Below are 17,366 nucleotides of genomic sequence, written 5' to 3' on the forward strand. Positions count from 1 at the left end.
ACCCCTCACCTCCCCTCTCCTGCCCGGATCCCAGACCCAACACCTCCCCTCCCCTCTCCGGCCCGGATCCCAGACCCAGCACCTCCCCTCTCCCACCGAGCCCGGATCCCAGACCCCTCACCTCCCCTCTCCCACCGAGCCCGGATCCCAGACCCCTCAGGACCCCTCACCACCCCTCATCTCCCCTCAGCTCCCCTCAGCTCCCCTCAGCTCCCCTCACCTCGCCGCTCCTGCCCGCGCTCCGGCCCTGCCGGCACCCAGCGCCTCCCGCCGCGCCGCGACGCAACGCAAGCGCCAAAGCCGCTCCCCGAGCAATCGATGCGCCGAGCGCCGATAGCAGCGATGGGATGTGGCGGGTTCGAGAACAGCGGGATGAAAGGGATAAAACGGGATAAAAGCGAGAAAGGGATGAAACGGGATAAAAGCGAGAAAGGGATGAAACAGGGTGAAAGCGAGATAGGGATAAAAAGAGATGAAAGTTTGTTGCCGGCTCCAAGGAAATCACAGCAAGGCTTGAAGCGCGGCGAAATGGGCATTTCTTGCCTCAGCGTTTAGCTCGGTGCTGTCATCACAGAGCGATAAGCAAAGATAAATGTGATTTTTTTTTTTTTCCTGTCTCTTCACAGCAGCTTGGAATTGGAAGGCACCTTAAAGGTAATCTAGTGAAACCACCATGCCGTGGACGTGGACGCTTTCTACTAAACCAGATTTCTCAGAGCCCCATCCAGCCTGGCCTTGAACACTGCAGGGATGGGACAGCCACAGCTTCCCTGGGCAACCTGTGCCAGTGTTATAAACCCTCACAATGTTATAAACACATATTGTACTGTTGGCTTTTGCAGATATTGTATTGTAAATCATAATACAATGTTGCTTTTTTTTTTGTAGAAGTAGCTTAATTATGCATACATAATAGGGAAATAATCACTGGTTTATTTTTCTTTTGTGACTTAGATATAGTTGTGATATAGCTGATGTTGTTTTAGAATACTTGTGATTGACTTGCAACAACTGAAATATTGTAGATTGTGACTTAAACATTTCCATAAACGACTTTTTGCATATTATAGCAAAACTATGCAAAAGCTGCGGAGAGGGCTGCTAAGACTTTGAATGAGGCCCTGGATGCAGATGCACTGATTAAAAGATAAAATTAGGAGAGAAGAATACATGAGAGAAGGATCACAGCTTAGCTCCTCAGGGGTGGAGGCCATAGCCCTAAGGTTATGGGGTGCCAGGTCAGCACAAATCCTGACACAAAGGGCAGTGGAAGGGAGAGAAGCTTTAGGATGTGAAGTGGGAAAAGTCTCTGGTCCAAGGCTGTGAAACACCCGTCTTCTGTTGTGGCCCCAACATCTGAGAGAAGCCTATGGACAGTCCAGGGGTGTCATGGCCCATCAAGGACCCTGCTACGGACACTTTGCCTTATCAACCCCTTCCATCTGCTGAAACCATGGAACAGGGGGTCACACATGTGACCATCACAACCACAAACACAAGAAACTGCACCTGCTTTAAAAAGGCGGATCAGAGGAGGTTCCATGCTAAACAGCTCCTGGAAAAGTTTGAATGTGTGTAAATGCCTATGAATAGACATTAAGCTGATGCAACATGAAAAGTATTTAAAGAGGTCTCTGTCAATAGCAGGTGTGTGCTTTTGGCAAATCGTCAAGAACCCAGCACCCCCTCCAGCACTGTATCCTTTTGAGTTTTTGCCCCCTATTGTAATTTATTAAACTTTTAAATAGTAACAGGACAGTGAACCTCGTTTTTCACAATAGTAAAGAATTTYTTCCCAATATACAGTTTTAGCCCGCCTTCTTTCCATTTGAATCCATTCCCTCTTGCCTATCACTCCTTAACCTTTACTAGAAAGTAAACCATTACTTTCTAGATTTCCCCTCATTTATAAGGCCTTAATTATTAGACATCTCCTTATAAATAAAGCTCCTTCTTGAAAGGCAACAATTAGGTCACACCAGAGCCTCCTTCTTTTGAGGCCAAACAATCCCAATTCCCTTAGCCTCTCCTTCAAGCAGGGGAACTCCATTCTGCAAACCACCTTTGTGTCCCTTCTCTGGACTCTCTGCACAAGGCCATTTCCTTCCTGTGCTGGGGATTCCAGAGCTGGATGCAGCACTGCAGATGGGAGAATGCAGAAATGTCTGTAAATATTCAGTAGTTAACATTTGGTTTTAGTTCCAATCTCGAAAAGGCAATGTATTTTCTTGAATGTAATTTCTTAAAGGTRCTTTGAAAATCCCTGTGGTGGTGCTACCTTCGAAAGAATAAACAGAGCAGAGATTGAGGTTGCAGCCTTTGAATTCTTGGAATAATTTTGCAGGCTTCATGCCTTTATTTTATGAATGATTAGGCAGCCTTTTTTTCAGAAACAATTTGAAGTTGCAAAGGTTTACATATAAAAAAAAAAGAGTTATTGCGGGAGAGATGTGATCAATGAAGTTGTTTTTGCTTMAGCAATAAACTATGTTTGGATAGGCCAGATAGAGGCAGGAATATTAGGTAGAGTTCTTGGTTCAGTTTTATTTCAGGAGAAAACATTACTCCAGATTCCAGAGTATGTAGGAAGTCTGTAAAGAAAAACATAGATTAAAAGGAGTCARAAATAAAAGCCAAAGAAAAATAAGCTGTTGACTGAGATGTTATTGACTGGTGGAAGAAAACAGTGTGTTCTGCAGTTGTTTACAGCATGGCATGGTGCAAGAAAAGGTGTGCCAGTGGATGCCTTATGCAATGCATACATGCCACAAATTCAGAACATGACAGGCAGCAGTTCTGGTCAAATTTTAGGKTTCTMTTTATTTTTCTTTSTTTATTGTCTTTGAGATARTWGTWAAGATAAAGCAYAGCTTTGAAATCCAAGCCTAAACAGTACATTACAATTCTTTTTCAGAAAGGCTGGTTGTGATGTTTTATGACTCCATCAGCAGTACAGTCCATGTAACTTTATAATTTAGTATCAATGTTCAAAACTGCTTATTTATTATTGAGTCAACACGGCTAAAGGAATTGGTCTCAGATTTTATAAACTATTTTTAAAATAAAGTCTTTCAATTGCCTATAGAGAAGACACTCTAAAGAAAACAAATACAAAAAAACCCCTCAACCTGACACAAAGTAAGGAAGAATTCATAGCTTCTATGTTTCATCCAACACAGCATGCCACATTCATACTTGCTCAGAGTCACTTTAAGCACAGCTGATATTCTGTTGCGGAATTTCAATGCAATAAAGCAGAAAAARTGCATCTTTCCTACTCTTCAGATGGGATTTCACAGTCTGCCTGCTAGTTCAAKAGAAGTGACATTCATTCCTCAGGTTGGCTTCCTCCTCACTTCYCCAATGTTTACTTGAATTACTTCTGTGGTCTTAATCCCTAAACAGAGGTATAGAGCTCTCAGATTCACTAAAATAGTGATTTATGTAGTTTATTTTAAAGTCCCTGAATGCTCGAAGTATTGTAAAAATTATTTCAAATTTCTTAGAAAGTGTGCTTGCAGCACTTTATAAGCAATTATGATTCAYCATCAACATAATTGGTTGGGAACAGACTTTCAGCTTGGACAGATACCTGCTTCATCAGAGATTGACAAACAGCTCTGGAGAAACAAAACAAACGTCACAGAGTTCTTAAAATATCTTYGTAGCCCCCACTTTCTTTCTCCTCCTTAAGGTTAAGGAAACCCATCATTTCATTGTTATTGCTGCTGTTTGTTATGAAGCCTCTAATAGAAATCAAGGGTTTTTTTTTCCCCTTCATTTTCCTTTTCTAAATTCAACAAAATTCTGTGAGGTATAAAGAATAACCAAGAGCTGTGTATGGTGGAAGCTTCACAGTTCCGTGCCCTCCTCATGGCCTTGATTGGATCTACACATAATGATGCTTCACAATTTCAATTGCTGTTATTTCCTGTAGGAAGATTATGGAACAAACAAAGTTACTATAGTTTATCAGTACAGAAATATTTTCATCTCAAACTCACGTGCCAGAAAGGAACACGAGTGAAAAAGTTTTGTGACATGGCTGGATTTGTCTGCAGTACTTTTTCTTTGGCCTTTGCTCTGTTCTGCTGTGTCAGGGAGAAGGTAATCACTAAATATTGGAGCATGGACAATGAACAAARTGAAAGGTGTCTTGGTTTGACCAGSTGCTGTTGTGCAGAGCTGAGGAGTCCACAGGGACTTACAGATCATTGTTTGCAGGTTCTTCATRKGTGATCTCTGGGAGCTCACATGAGKCAGAGGGAATGGACAATGTGATAGCAGGAGAAATTTAGGATTGACAGGAGCTCAGTAATGTGCTCGGCAAAGCGTCACTTGAATCATCTGGATTAACTGTAACCACTCAGGAAAAGAACCCTGGCTAACCTCTTTTGGGGAASAATAAAACAACCCGTTGGAGGGAGGGAGGCAGACAAAAACACCATACAGAAGGGAAAAATGTACTGCCCTTCATTTAATGACTGTGTCATACTCACTAAAAAGGTGTTTGAGTGTATTGCTGATCTAAAAGAAAAGGACCTTCACACATTCATCTGGCATTTATTACTGGCAGTTTATACTATTGATTATTGAATACACTGCTTGACAAACAGTAATTTAGTTAAGAGAACTTTGCCAAACAGGGGAAGAAAACACTAGCACATCCAATTATTTATTATTGCTGTTTCAGAGGAAAATCATTCTATCATGGCTAATACAACTTGCTTGTTCTCTTGACCAAGTCTGCTTCCTCCTTTACTGAGGAAAACAATAACCACAGCCATTTATTTCTTTGGACCCACTTCCAGTTTATGGAAACAGAAAAAACTGTTGCATTGTTTAAAAGAAATAAATTACCATTGTTAAGTGAACCAAAATTAAATTTCAGATATTTATGTTTGTAGTTATTTTTTTATATCCAGCATATATATATATATATATATATATATATATATATATATACATGGCAAATAGGTATATTACATTTTTGTGTTTTGTCAAGCACAAAAAAACAATAATGCACTTCTAGACATATAGTATAGTTATAGTAGAGCTTGTTCCTGCTCAGATCAGTATTTTTTTGCTGCTGACCATTTCAGGACCTTGCATCTCTTGCATGATGCTGCTGCCTCAGTCCCCTGTGGCAAAAGCTCATCTGAAATTTCAGACTCCAAGTATGCAGCTCCTCATATTTGTTATATTTATCATCATGGTGATTCCCAGTTACTTTGGGTATGCTAATATACTGGAAAAGATGAAATGTGGATATCGCTCTTAATTTCACMCAGATGGCTCAAAATTAGTTTAGGGTGCTGGGGTTGTCCTTTAATTAGTACTAATTGGTGGCAGTACCGTCTATCCACACCGAAATTCTTTGCTCAGAAGAACAGCAGAGAGCTGGTTTGATGCACTGTAGTGCAAGAACACTTGGATTCCTTAACTTTTTCTTTCAATCTGGGCTAATTTTGTGTAGTTTTACTGGAATCAGCACACTAACACAGTGTAAATGATGTGATTTACACTGTGCATCAGAATTCAACACTTTTGAATCCTCATTCATGTGATACATTGTACTATAAYGAAACCAAGACTTACCTGCTTAGCTGTATGAAATTGCCTAGYTGTTYCCYTYCCTTTTTTKKWAAAAAAAATCTCACAAAGACCAGTCCTCCATTGTAAACATCTTGGAAGGATGATGCAAACCATAGGCATCTGGGGATGCTGCTCAAGTGGAGAGAGGTGCTGAGAATGGTCCTGGATCTCTGAACTCTGTTGGATACTGGAGCTGATGTCTGCTACTGGCAGAACTTTGGCATAGAATTGGTTTGGCAGCTTAGCTTTAAGCATCATTGCTGGGCTGGAAGCTGGGGAAATGGATGAGCATGGTAAACTTAAATAGCTTGTGGCTATTAGGATCTGAGGATCTCACTTAGGATCTGAGGAACCYGCTGTCCTGGTTGGGAAGGGATTACACTGTCCTGGATGAAAACATGAAATGTGCCCTTGAAAACACAGATTTATAGGAAATCAGACAGGTTTTCCCAGCAAGAGGATGTCCAGAGCAGAGATTTGGTGACACCAGGGCTACCTGAGGAGGAAGGTCTGCCCAGTGAGGGTTTCTGCAGTGCTTACTGGCAGGTCACCATCAGCTCTATGAACAGTTAGACACTATATAGAAGCCCTTAGATTTCCAAATGCTTCTTTCTCAAGCCAGCTCAGCCTTGAAATTGCTAAGACCCATGGCAGCACTGAGCTAGGAACCCATAAATAAGCTTGTTTTATTACTAGTCTTATGGTTAATAATTGCTGCAGTTTGGGCAAACAGCAGTATTAAGCCCCACTAAAAAGTTTTGCCTGGGCTAATGTTGAGTTCCCCAAAGAGATACTAATAAAGCTCATGAGCTGTTTCGAATGTCTCATTCTTTTAAACTTTAAATGTCTAATTCTTTTAAATTTATTGATTTAAGTAATTTAGTTCTCAGTCACAGTAGACATTGGGGAGCTTATGATAAGTCATATCAACTCTGGTTCTTTAGATAGCTGTAAATTTACCACATCTTGTAGACTTGAGCTGGCTATAAACTCTTTTAGTAGTCCTAAGGCTTGGCTAGATGTGGAAAAGGCTGCAAGTGTTGTGCTGCCTTATGTTTGGAGCTGTGCTATGAGTCAGAGAGCTTTTCAGGGCTTATTTCTCATTTAATCCCAGTGTGGCAGAGCCCCTTCAAGTGTTAGAGTTCTCTTGTGCCACCCTCTTAAAAAAACCTCTGCATCAAAAAAACCAGCATAGATCGAAGTCAACATCAAACACAGCTTCATCTTCTCTCCATCAGAATATCATGTGGAACAGCTGCACATGCATCAGCTTTCTAAAAGGCCTCATTGTGACTATGATTTATCCTGTCATGCCTTCAGCAATGTAGAATAAATCTCAGATCTGTGAGATGAGACCTTACCTTCAAATGCATAAATTTCCCACCTCCAAAGACTGAGATGAGCACAGGTGCTTGGATTGATTGAGCATATGAAGCTGCTAGCTTCAAATGAAGTGTGCAGGTGCGTTAACATAGTATTTTCCATCACAATTCTGATTCCAGTATTAAACATTCAATACCCTAAATCAAAGAAAATTTTCCTAGTTTCAGACTAAAAGGCAATTATTTCACATACAGCTGTTTACAATTTTTCTAGAGAAAGCTTTCCTCTTAAAAGGTGACTAGGAGTGTTYTGTTTTTAAGTGTTCTTATAAACTATAGTGGATTTTGATAAAAGCTGTTTGTTCTTCATTAAAACACTCTTGAATATTTTCTAGCATTGAAAAATTTTATATGAAAAGGCAATTCTTCTTTTCTTTTAATACAGAGGTACTGTAAATCCTACTCCTTCTCCTTCCTGAATTCCATGTGAARTGGTAGTTTATTCTGGAGAATCCCATTCAACTGATACAACTTCATTACTTTGTGGTTAGTATTTTTTCAGATAAATGTGAAAATGTAATCTCCATTGCTAAATGAAAATAAATCTAAGTTGCTGCCACAGGTGTGATTTCCCACATAGGGACGCATTCCTGCAACTACAGTGATTTAGCTAGCTTGGGAAGTGGTGATATCAAGGTGACAAAAAGCACAGAAGGATGACTTCTGTGAAACCAGCGATCTCAGGTRTTTGATGGCAGCTTTTCACTGCTCTTTGCTTCCCTGCTTGATTCAGGCAGGTGTTGAAACTAGCTGAGAATGCATGGAGAAATGCAGCCATAAAGCAGATGAGGAAAGTGATCTGCTCACCTCCCCTCCATTCAAAGACACGGGCCAGGATCTGCAGGGCAGAACCAACTTAGATGAGTTTGTCAGTGAAGATGCACCTATGCACCTCTTGGGTGGTACACTGAGAGCACTGTGCTGCCTTCTTGACTGTCCTTTCCCAAACCTGTGATAAAATGTTGGAAATAGGGTAGTCTCTTGCTGTTTGTGATTGCAAAATATTTTGGGGCTTTGGTTTGGTGTTTTTGATCTAGGTTTTTACTAGCCCATCAGTCTCTGCATATTTAGTCCTTCCTAAAACTGTGTTAGGAATAAAGCAGTGTTAGCCATTCACATACAGTGACAAATTGAAATTTGGTGGTTGAAACGCATTTTCTGTGAAAAAAAAAGACATTTATATAGCCTGTCCTGTGCAGTATTACAGTATTAAATAAAGGCATAAAGTACATCTGATCACATTCTCCTTTGATGGATTTGGGTATTCCCACTACAGATTCCCTTTGCCTTGGTCTCCCACMAAGCAACCAATGTGGATCTGCAGCCAGCCCAATGAGGGACAGCCCATAGTTTCTCAGTTCTGGCAAATTAGCCTCTAATTTCCTGAAAACAGGAACTGTGARTGTGAACTGGCATCCAAAACAAGTCTGAGTCATCTAATGGGTCACATTTGATAATATGTGACCCATTATGATAACAAATAAATTGTTGATCAATATCACTCTGCATCCATGCCTGCTTTTCATAGCTAAGCAGCAAACAAGAGTTGTGACTGTTATCGCCCTTTGGAATTCAGAAAAGTTTGAACTTCAAATTTTGGGTGATAATTGAAAGGAGAAATTCATATCCTGGAAAGGAAGCAACCTGTCCTTTAGCTCAAGTGGATTTGTCAATGAGGAGAGGATGAATAACATTCCTCAGTGCCTGGCACTCCCATCTCTATGTGAGTTTCCCCAGTCCATCCTGGCTGTGATGGTATCAACATTTGTTCCTGCTTAAATGCCCATAGTCATAGGTTGTATCACAGCTCCTGTCTCAGGGGTTGTATTTCTCTACTTCAYTGAGCCCTTTGAAAATGTAAACTTATTTGTGGAACATCTGCTTGTGCAAAGGAAGTGTTCCCATACTGATTTTGTTCAGGAGTTGCAGCCTTTGAGTGCATCAGCTGGGGATGCTGTCGCCTTAAAAATTCTGTTCAGCAACCGGATTATATGTCATGAGCCATTCCGTCAGGGAATCCATCTTAAACTCGTTTCAGGCTAACACAGCCAGAACTCTATATTACAGCAAGGGGCAGCAAAGCCTTTACATCTGCTAAGTCTGATTGAAGTGCATTACTCATTTTCTCACTACCTGGGCAGTTTCATCCAAGAAAACAAACATCGCAGGAAAAAACCATGGTCACAGGGCATTGTTAATGATCCAAAAAATATCTTTGCCTGGACTTCAAATCAGGGCAAGCTGTCAGAGAGAAACCCAAATTAACTGTTGCAGGGTATCTTAGATGCTTTTAATATCAAATAAATTTTGCCTTATGACATAAAATTATTAACAGTATCAATACAAACCTGGACAYAGCCTCTTTGTCAATACAGCTGGTTTTTTTTTTCCCTTGATGATAAGACCATGAAATATATCTCCTCTGCTGCCACATGCTATCAAACTGACAGCATTTCAGTATGAGGAAGCCCTTGGGGAAGGCAGACACAGTGCTCAATGGTCTATTCATTTGTTAAACATTTCAACATTAACTAAAGCCTTACTAGGGCTGGAGAGGGAGGTTGGGAGGAGTGAGTGTCAAGGAGATATTCCTCAGAGAATCCAGATGCATTACATACATATATGACCAACATAATGAAAATGAAAGAGAGATGTGTCCTGGGATCAGAATATGGGTGGAAGTTTTCAGTAACCARGAACAAGGAACAGTAGTCTTTTCCTTTCTCTGTCCGAATACTCTCTTTCCAAACCGTGTCCTAATCCTAATTCAGCAGAAGTATTTTTGGTCATTTGGTTGGGGTTTTTTTAACCAGTCCAGATTTTCTCTAGACTGAAAAACATCCTAGTTAGTGGGTACTGTTTCAGATTACAAGTGCAAATGAGAAAAGTGTCTGATGGACAGCTAAATCCTCAGCACAGCAGAAAGWCATGCAACCCTCAAGGGTAGCACTGAATTACTGTGGAAGGACTCCTGCYTTGCCTTGCCTTGCATTGCCATTCAGCTCAGAGCCTCACAAATAGGAGAAGGGGGAAAAGAAGAGCAAATATTTTTTATTTGAAAACACTTGAGGGTGTTTATTCTTTCATCATTGCCTTTCTCCCTCTTGCTTGTTTGAACATCAAAGAGGATGTGCTCTTGGAGGGAGCACTCCCCTTTCCTTGTGGATTCACAATAGTGTAAGATATGAAAAAGCATCTCCTTTTCCTCCTTTTGTGCCATTAGTAACTTCTTAGTTACTGTAACAGTTACCTCTGCCTCAGTTCAGTAGTAAGAAAGTTCAAGAGCCTTATCTCTCCAATAGAAGAAAGTGTAACATCCTCATGATGTGGGTCTTTGTCTTTTAGTCTTGGTATTAAGGAAACTATCTCTCATCTTAAAAATGGAAATACTAATCATATTCTTTTAAAAAGTAAGAATTAAGAAATATATACCTRGTATTAGATATGTCACATTGATCCTGCAGACTGGAAAAAAAACACCCCAACCATCAAACTGCCCAGCTGATTAAACAAAACTGATGAATCAGGTTTGTTCTAAGCAGTATGAACAGAAATGGAGTTGTTACATTTTGAGGTGAAATAATATGCTATGATTCATAAAAAAAACTTACCTAGGGGGGAAAAAAAAAAAAAACCCAAAAAACCAGAAGTGATTTTAATCCCCGAGTTGGGGAAAAAATTATTTTGTGTCTGACATTGTAGGGAGGAGATACCATTGATCACTCACACATTTAGGCAGGGCTCTTCACAAAGACCTGCCTGCAGGAAGAATACAGATTATTAGCATTCCTGGAAGTGCCTCCATTCTTTGTTGCTAGGAAACAGTAATGAAAGTGTAGGGATACCAGCTCGATGATAGGGATACAGGGCAGTGGCATTAATCCCGTGCTTTGCAGACACTAGATCTCTATAATTTGCAAACATGAATGCCAGCACAGCCTGTCGGATATGTTGGATATGATTTTTTTTAGAAATGTGGAATGCTAGAAGAGCTCAAGCCAACAACAGCATAATGTTAGAGCTCTGAAAGCCCTCCTCTACCCTGTAGAATGTGGTTTTATGGTATATTATGCTCATGCATAAAGTATTTATGCTCCCTGTTTTCTAGGTAAGAAGAGGACAACTGAGGTGACTCGTGTCTGTGAGGATCAGGGTCCATTGTGTATTGTCATTATTAAGCCAAGGGATGCTCATATTTTCACTGCAAGAGGCAAAGAAATTAAGATGAGGCTTTCCTAGATAATCTTGCCTGTGAGGAGAATTAAGGTACACCTTCGGTACGTCCCAAGGGTGGGGATGCAGTGATCAGGATTTTAATGAAATTGAGGGCTTTTATTTTGTTTCTTGTGTGCAGAATCTAGTGCTTGCTCAGTGGGAAAAACACAAGTTTGATATTTTTTCATTGATAAATTTTTTAATTTTTTTTTGTCCCATACAAGGAACTTTATTTTGTCCTGCTGACTTTCAAGGGATTGGTCCCTAGTAAGAGTAATGAAACCTTGCAAAGTCTTGTGATTCTTCTTCCTTGATTTTAACCACTCCTTCTGAATAATTTATTCAAAAGTGTATGTTAGGAATAAAGTGAAATATGTCAAAGACCTCAGAGAAATTAAAATTTTTCTTTTTTAAAAAGCAACAGGTTTTTTTTTCTCTCTAACTTATCACTGTGATCCTTATCTAAACTGCAAGACCTTCACTGCCCAGGACTGCTTCTTTGCTATCATCATGTAGAAAAAAATACTGATTAATGCTGCTTTTCCATGTGGGATCAGCAACACATCTTCTGACTCAACACTGTTATGAAGTGTTTAATTTCAGCCTTTGAGTGGGAAATGCATCTTAAAGTTTCACTGACTTAATTTTCAGGGCTGTATTGATTTACTAGACTCAATTTCGTGCATGAGCAGGTTGGGTTTTGTTTGGAGGCAGASCTCGTTTCTCTGTGACATGCCAGATCAGGCAGGTACACGAGATAAAATGTACACATGACATGATATTGTTACTCTTTTGCTTCTTTTGAAGCAGTGGAAGGATTAGATGAGGAATGCTGGGAGCTGTTTGCTGGTTTTCAAAAATTACACTGAGCTCTGGCTGTGCCCTGTCCCTGAAGTCTGTGTGATCCAGATGTTGGGCTGTGTTCATATGGTTCATAAAACCTCTTTTCTCATTGACTTCTTGTGGGACTCTGTGCATCTCCTTTCCCTTCTTTCTTCCTATATTCTGGTATTTATCATCTCTATTCAGGCTGCAGATTCCAGGCATAGAAAGAGCTATCTATGCTGCAGTGTATCTGCCCCATGGGTTTCTGGCTTGACTGAGTGGATACCCCAGCCACTTTATTAACAATATTAATTGTTATTGTCAACAATAATATTACTATATTTATTCCAGGGCAAGGAGGGGAAATGTAARTTGTCTCTGGGAATGCTCTTCATCTGAAAATATGTATACAACAATATGCCATGAAAATTTTGTAAATATGCCATCATCRTTATAGCAGCAATAATACTTCTCACATAAATTCTATATTCTAATACTTCTCAACATAAATTCTGTTGTGTTTTTGATGCAGTCAACTAAGAGTGCAGCACTGTATTTGTGTTTTATGTGTTTATACACACAACTTTTTTCCAATAAGAAAGGGATATTTATGTAATTGTTATAGCAAATATAGGAAACTATATCAACTGAAATATTGAGCAAAAYTACTTTGAATCTCAGTATATTTTGAATTCTAGTGAAGAGTAGTGCCTTTTCCTTTAATCATCACGTAGCAGATGTGATTTTGCAATTTTTTTGCATTTTTTTTTTTCTGGATCAGTAATTCAACAGTTGAAAAGGAGTTGGACCCTCTCCAACAAAATCATTTCAGCTCTGGTTTGAAACCAGATGATTCTCTCTCTTGTTTCAGGCAGGAGGATGWGCAGGATTGCACTGTGCTGCCCTGGTCTAGTTGACATGATRTTCAGTCAAAGGTTGTACTCGAYGATCTCAGAGGTCTTTTMCAACCGAATTGAATCTGCAATTCTGTGATGTATGTGTGCGTGTATACATATACATATATATATACATATATATATATATATACACACACACACACACATATATATATACACACATATACACACACATATACATATACATATATATATATACACATATACACACACATATACATATACATATACATATACATATTTATATATACACACACACACACACACACATATATATATATACATATACACACACATATACATATACACATATATATATATATATATGTATGTATGTATGTATGTATGTATGAATCTATGAATCTATGAGTATGAATCTATGACTATATATATGTATATATATATATATATATATATATAGGAGCATGCACCCCCTTCCAGTAAATAAATACCCGGCGGTGGATGGCCTTTTGGAGAAATTCCCACACTCCCATCCCCAGAATCCCTCTCCATCCTTCCTCTCCAAGCTCCTCTTCCTCCTCCTCCTCTTCTGTCTCCTCCTCCCGCCCCGCCCCGCCCCAGCGCGGCCGGGCAGCTGAACGCCGCGGGGTGTTGTGTCCTTGCGCGGCTGCCGTAGCGGCCGGCGGGGCAGGGTGGCGGTGGCCGCGGCGACATGGGCTAGTCTGGGGGTGGCCTCGCTGGCCTTGGCGGCGGGCGGGGCGAGGCCAGGGGCGGTGGCGAGGGACAGCGGCGAGGGACAGCTCCGGCCGGCGGCGGCGATGAGCCATGGCCTCCGTGAAGGTGGCCGTGCGAGTGCGGCCGATGAATCGCAGGTGAGTGAGGGAGGGAGGCGCCGGCCCGGCCGTGTCCGCTCTGTCGCTGGTGTCGCTCACAAGTGGTGTGAGGAACGCCGTGTCCCGGCTCTGCGGGYGCTGACAGCCACTGCGGGAAGCTCTGCCGGGAATTCAGGGGCTCCCGGCGCTCGGCTGGGAGCGCTTCTCCTCCCCGCCGGGTTGGGAAGTGGCTCCCCGGTGGAGCGGAGACGAGCGGGGCTTTGCCTGGGAAGTTCACTTGTCATGGTCTGAAGCATTGCTTTGTCTGTTATGACGCAAAAGTTACTCTGGTGAAGATTGAAAACTCTCAGAKAGGAAGGACCTGTCAAGGATCCCCAGCCAGGCTTCTAAAATGTGAAAGAAACCTGCTTCATCTGGAAACAGCAGCCTTTTCTRTCGCTTGAGAGATTGTTACCTAGTTCATTTGGAGCCATTATGGTTAAAAGTTATCAGCTTAAGATCAGAGTATATAAATAAATATATATATTTAAAAAAAAGATTAAATATATATATATATATATATAAACCAAGCAGTCTGCTGCATTTACTGTATTAAAGGGAGTTCATGACCCACTTCTTGAGGTGTTTCTGGGAAATAAACACCATTTGCTTTCATGAAATAAGTGCATAATATGCATAATAGAGTTAATGATCTAATTTAAGAATCATATGTGGAAAGCTATCAGATTCTGCTGGCAGTGCTCTTTCTTCCCTTGTTCTGAAGTGAGGTAACCAGTTCAAAAGAAAAGTGGTTTAAAGCACAGGCAGCCCATCAGACTCCCACCATTCCTGTTATTTGATTCAGGTGTTCAAAATATACGATTTGCCATGTTCTGCAAGTCACACAATACTTGTTGTTTTTAGTGAGGGAAAAATCTTATGAAAATACAGTTAATGAAGGTAGTAAGGGGAAAATATTGCAGGTTRGTTTTGAGTACTTGAGGTGGATGGAGCTCAGTGGTTGGAAGTCAGTGTTGGTGAATAATCTTGTCACACCTTCTTGCTTCCACCTGCCCTCTCCCCTGGGTCTAACTATAGGGTTCMTGATAATTAAAAAAATTATTGTATATATACAATATACACTTTTCCTTCAAGAATCTCTAACAACAGGTAGCATAGGTCTTTAAGACTTGATGTGCAATGTCTGGTAGCATGGAAAAGTTTTGCAGGAGTAGTGTACCTGTGTTCTACTAAGGAAAAAGAATTGGAAAGCACATGGCAGAAGAGAAGGCTGGTRATGGTGATAGGCAGTGGCAACACAGACTTGTAACCTGTGAGTGAAAGTTTGCAAATGTGGTAAAGGAATATCAGACAAGGGCTCTGGATCTGGTGTCTGTATTGCRTGTGGGAAGATAACTTGGGAGGGGGCTGGATCAGACCATATCAAGAAAGTGATGAAAATGGTTTGTGATACAATGGAAAAAGGCAAGTCTAAGAGCAGGGCAGACAGGGAGGCCTGGTGTGGCCCATGGGGCAAGMGGAGAAAATGATCTTTGTCACAGCTGTGTGGCAGTGATCAGGCTTACTCTGAAAACTGGTGTCTGACTCTGCAAACTGCGAAGAGCCTTCCAGTTGAAGTTGCTAAAACCTTGGAATTTGTGTGATGATGTTAGATGTTTATGAAACATTACAAGGAAGTGTCATGGGATGTTGCTTTTAAGTGTTGATTTTTTTCAGAGGCACAGTTGGTGTTTGGTGTGGGACCTGGCACTGGGGTCAGTCACTGCTGAACTTGTGCTGTGTTTTGCAAAACTGAGGATCCAACAGCTTTTCCTATTGCARTAGGGAAGRCATGGYRAACTGTRAGCCAGGARCAGTAATTKTATTTTTCTTAGTGGTTTCKCAGAATYSTTAGGGTTGAWAGTGACYCCTGGAGATCATCTAGTCCAGCCCCCCTGCCAAGATACAGGCACCTTGGCAGGTGTTCCCTTGCACATGTCTTCTCTCAGCTGTTCTCCCTTTACCTTTTTGGGTCCCTGGAGTATTTTAGAGAGAAAAGGCATTTCTGCCCTTTCAAAGGAACTTTACAACCAGGTGTTCATTCTCCAGCACTTAATTTCAAAATCCTTAACATGAAATGGTGTGGAGTTGATTTAGTTAAATTTGCTTTGGTTTGTTTGAAGTTTAATAATATAATGCAGCTTATTTAATGAGTCATTTTTAATTAGAGAAGACAGTTGATGAATGGTTATAGGAAGACTCTTACCTTATGGAGCAGTTGCACTGTATGGTGTCATAGCACTGCTAATTGTGTAATAAGTCATGAACATGGATTTTGTAACATGGAATGAAATGTGATGGGAAGAGGGTTGTTTTTTAAGAATTACTTACTGTTCCATTGYTTAGATGACAAATTTTAGTATTTTTTTGCTGCTTCTGTGATCTATTTTTAGTCTTCTCATTCTCTGACTTTACCTGGAAAGAGTTTGTTCATTTCAGTGGTGKTGTTAAAGTCCTTAACCATTCTTCTTGGAGTCACACCCCAAATTGTGTTACACAGATGTTTCACTGAAATCTTTTGACTCTGCATAATGCAATAAGAGTATGTCTAATGGCTTTGCAGTTACTGCTTTAAAACCAGTTGTAGCAAGAGATTGGAAAGTTCAGTTACTTGGTGAGTCCCTATCTGTCATTTGGTTTCCCTCATTCAACACWGAATTGCCATGACGGCCTTTCAGTCTGTGCTTACAGCTGTAAGTTTCTGTAAAGGCAGCAGAAAACCTGCCAGCTGGCAGAAACCTTGATTTTTGTCATTGGGTAGAAATCTGCAGGGAAGTGAACTTGGGTGTTTGATGTATTTTGCTTTGGCAAGTTAATGGGTTTGGACACCATGATTTCTAAGGTTCGTTTTCTGACACAGTCCTTAGAAGCATTCATAAGATGGGATTGTAGAGGTGTAATCAGATTTGAGGCACTATTTGTTCACACACTGAACAGATGASTTTGAGTCACTGGTTACTAGTGGCTGTCTTCTGCACAGTGTGAAGTATTTGGGATCCTGTTAAACCTCACCTATTTCTGGCTCTCTATTTTGTATTATGCAGTGCATCTGCACAATTCAGATAAATGCACTGCTTTATGTTCATCTGCTCAGAGTCTTTAAAGAAGAAGGGAGTAGTATTTTAGTACTTCCATTTTGTGTCGTGTTTCTTTTAGAATTCAATAAGGATCCACTTTTATACTTTTGTCAGTGTCTTGGTTTGAAACAATTTAAAGGAGAACACACTGGAACGAGTTATCTCCTTTAGGATTCCAATAATCCCTTTCTACCAGTAAAAAATGAATACTAACAGAAGAAAGTTAAAAATCCACGGTTTATTAACAAACAGGATGCCAACAGGTAGAAAAAGAAGTAAATAACTGCTAGATATCAAACTATTAGACCTCACCACCCAACTGGAGCAAACACACAATGGTGTCAGGAAAGAGAGAAGCTAAATGGCACAGTTCCTGCAACAGATGAAGCCCCGATGGCTCATCCCTCCTTCCCATGGCAAGGTACCAGGACAGTGGCCTTGGCAGGTGAGGTAGCTGGGCTGGGGGCACTCGGTGGTTTTTTTTCTTCCTGGCTGGATGTGGTTGATGGCAGTCTGGGCTGG

At 40.7% G+C, this 17,366-nt stretch overlaps 2 protein-coding genes across 3 annotated transcripts in view; one reads left to right on the forward strand and one right to left on the reverse strand.

Moving 5' to 3' along the window:
- Positions 1-301, reverse strand: part of SNRPB2 (small nuclear ribonucleoprotein polypeptide B2) — a 7,653-nt gene extending 7,352 nt beyond the window's left edge. Inside the window, exon 1 of the mRNA XM_057369007.1 lies at positions 221-301. The gene's annotated coding sequence lies outside the window, so the exon portion shown is untranslated. The remainder of the gene's footprint in view (positions 1-220) is intronic.
- Positions 302-13,540: 13,239 nt separating this feature from the next.
- The window catches only part of KIF16B (kinesin family member 16B), a 117,047-nt gene continuing 113,221 nt past the window's right edge, over positions 13,541-17,366 (forward strand). Inside the window, exon 1 of one of the 2 annotated variants that reach the window (XM_057369008.1) lies at positions 13,541-13,767. In XM_057369008.1, the coding sequence (XP_057224991.1) occupies positions 13,721-13,767 (47 nt within the window). In that variant the 5' untranslated portion in view covers positions 13,541-13,720. The remainder of the gene's footprint in view (positions 13,768-17,366) is intronic. The other variant, XM_057369009.1, reaches the window with a different exon arrangement.

The sequence above is a fragment of the Malurus melanocephalus genome, unplaced genomic scaffold (genome assembly GCF_030028575.1).
Source record: "Malurus melanocephalus ecotype Western Australia unplaced genomic scaffold, MMel_1.1 scaffold_101, whole genome shotgun sequence".
In the NCBI taxonomy this organism is placed as follows: Eukaryota; Metazoa; Chordata; class Aves; order Passeriformes; family Maluridae; genus Malurus; species Malurus melanocephalus.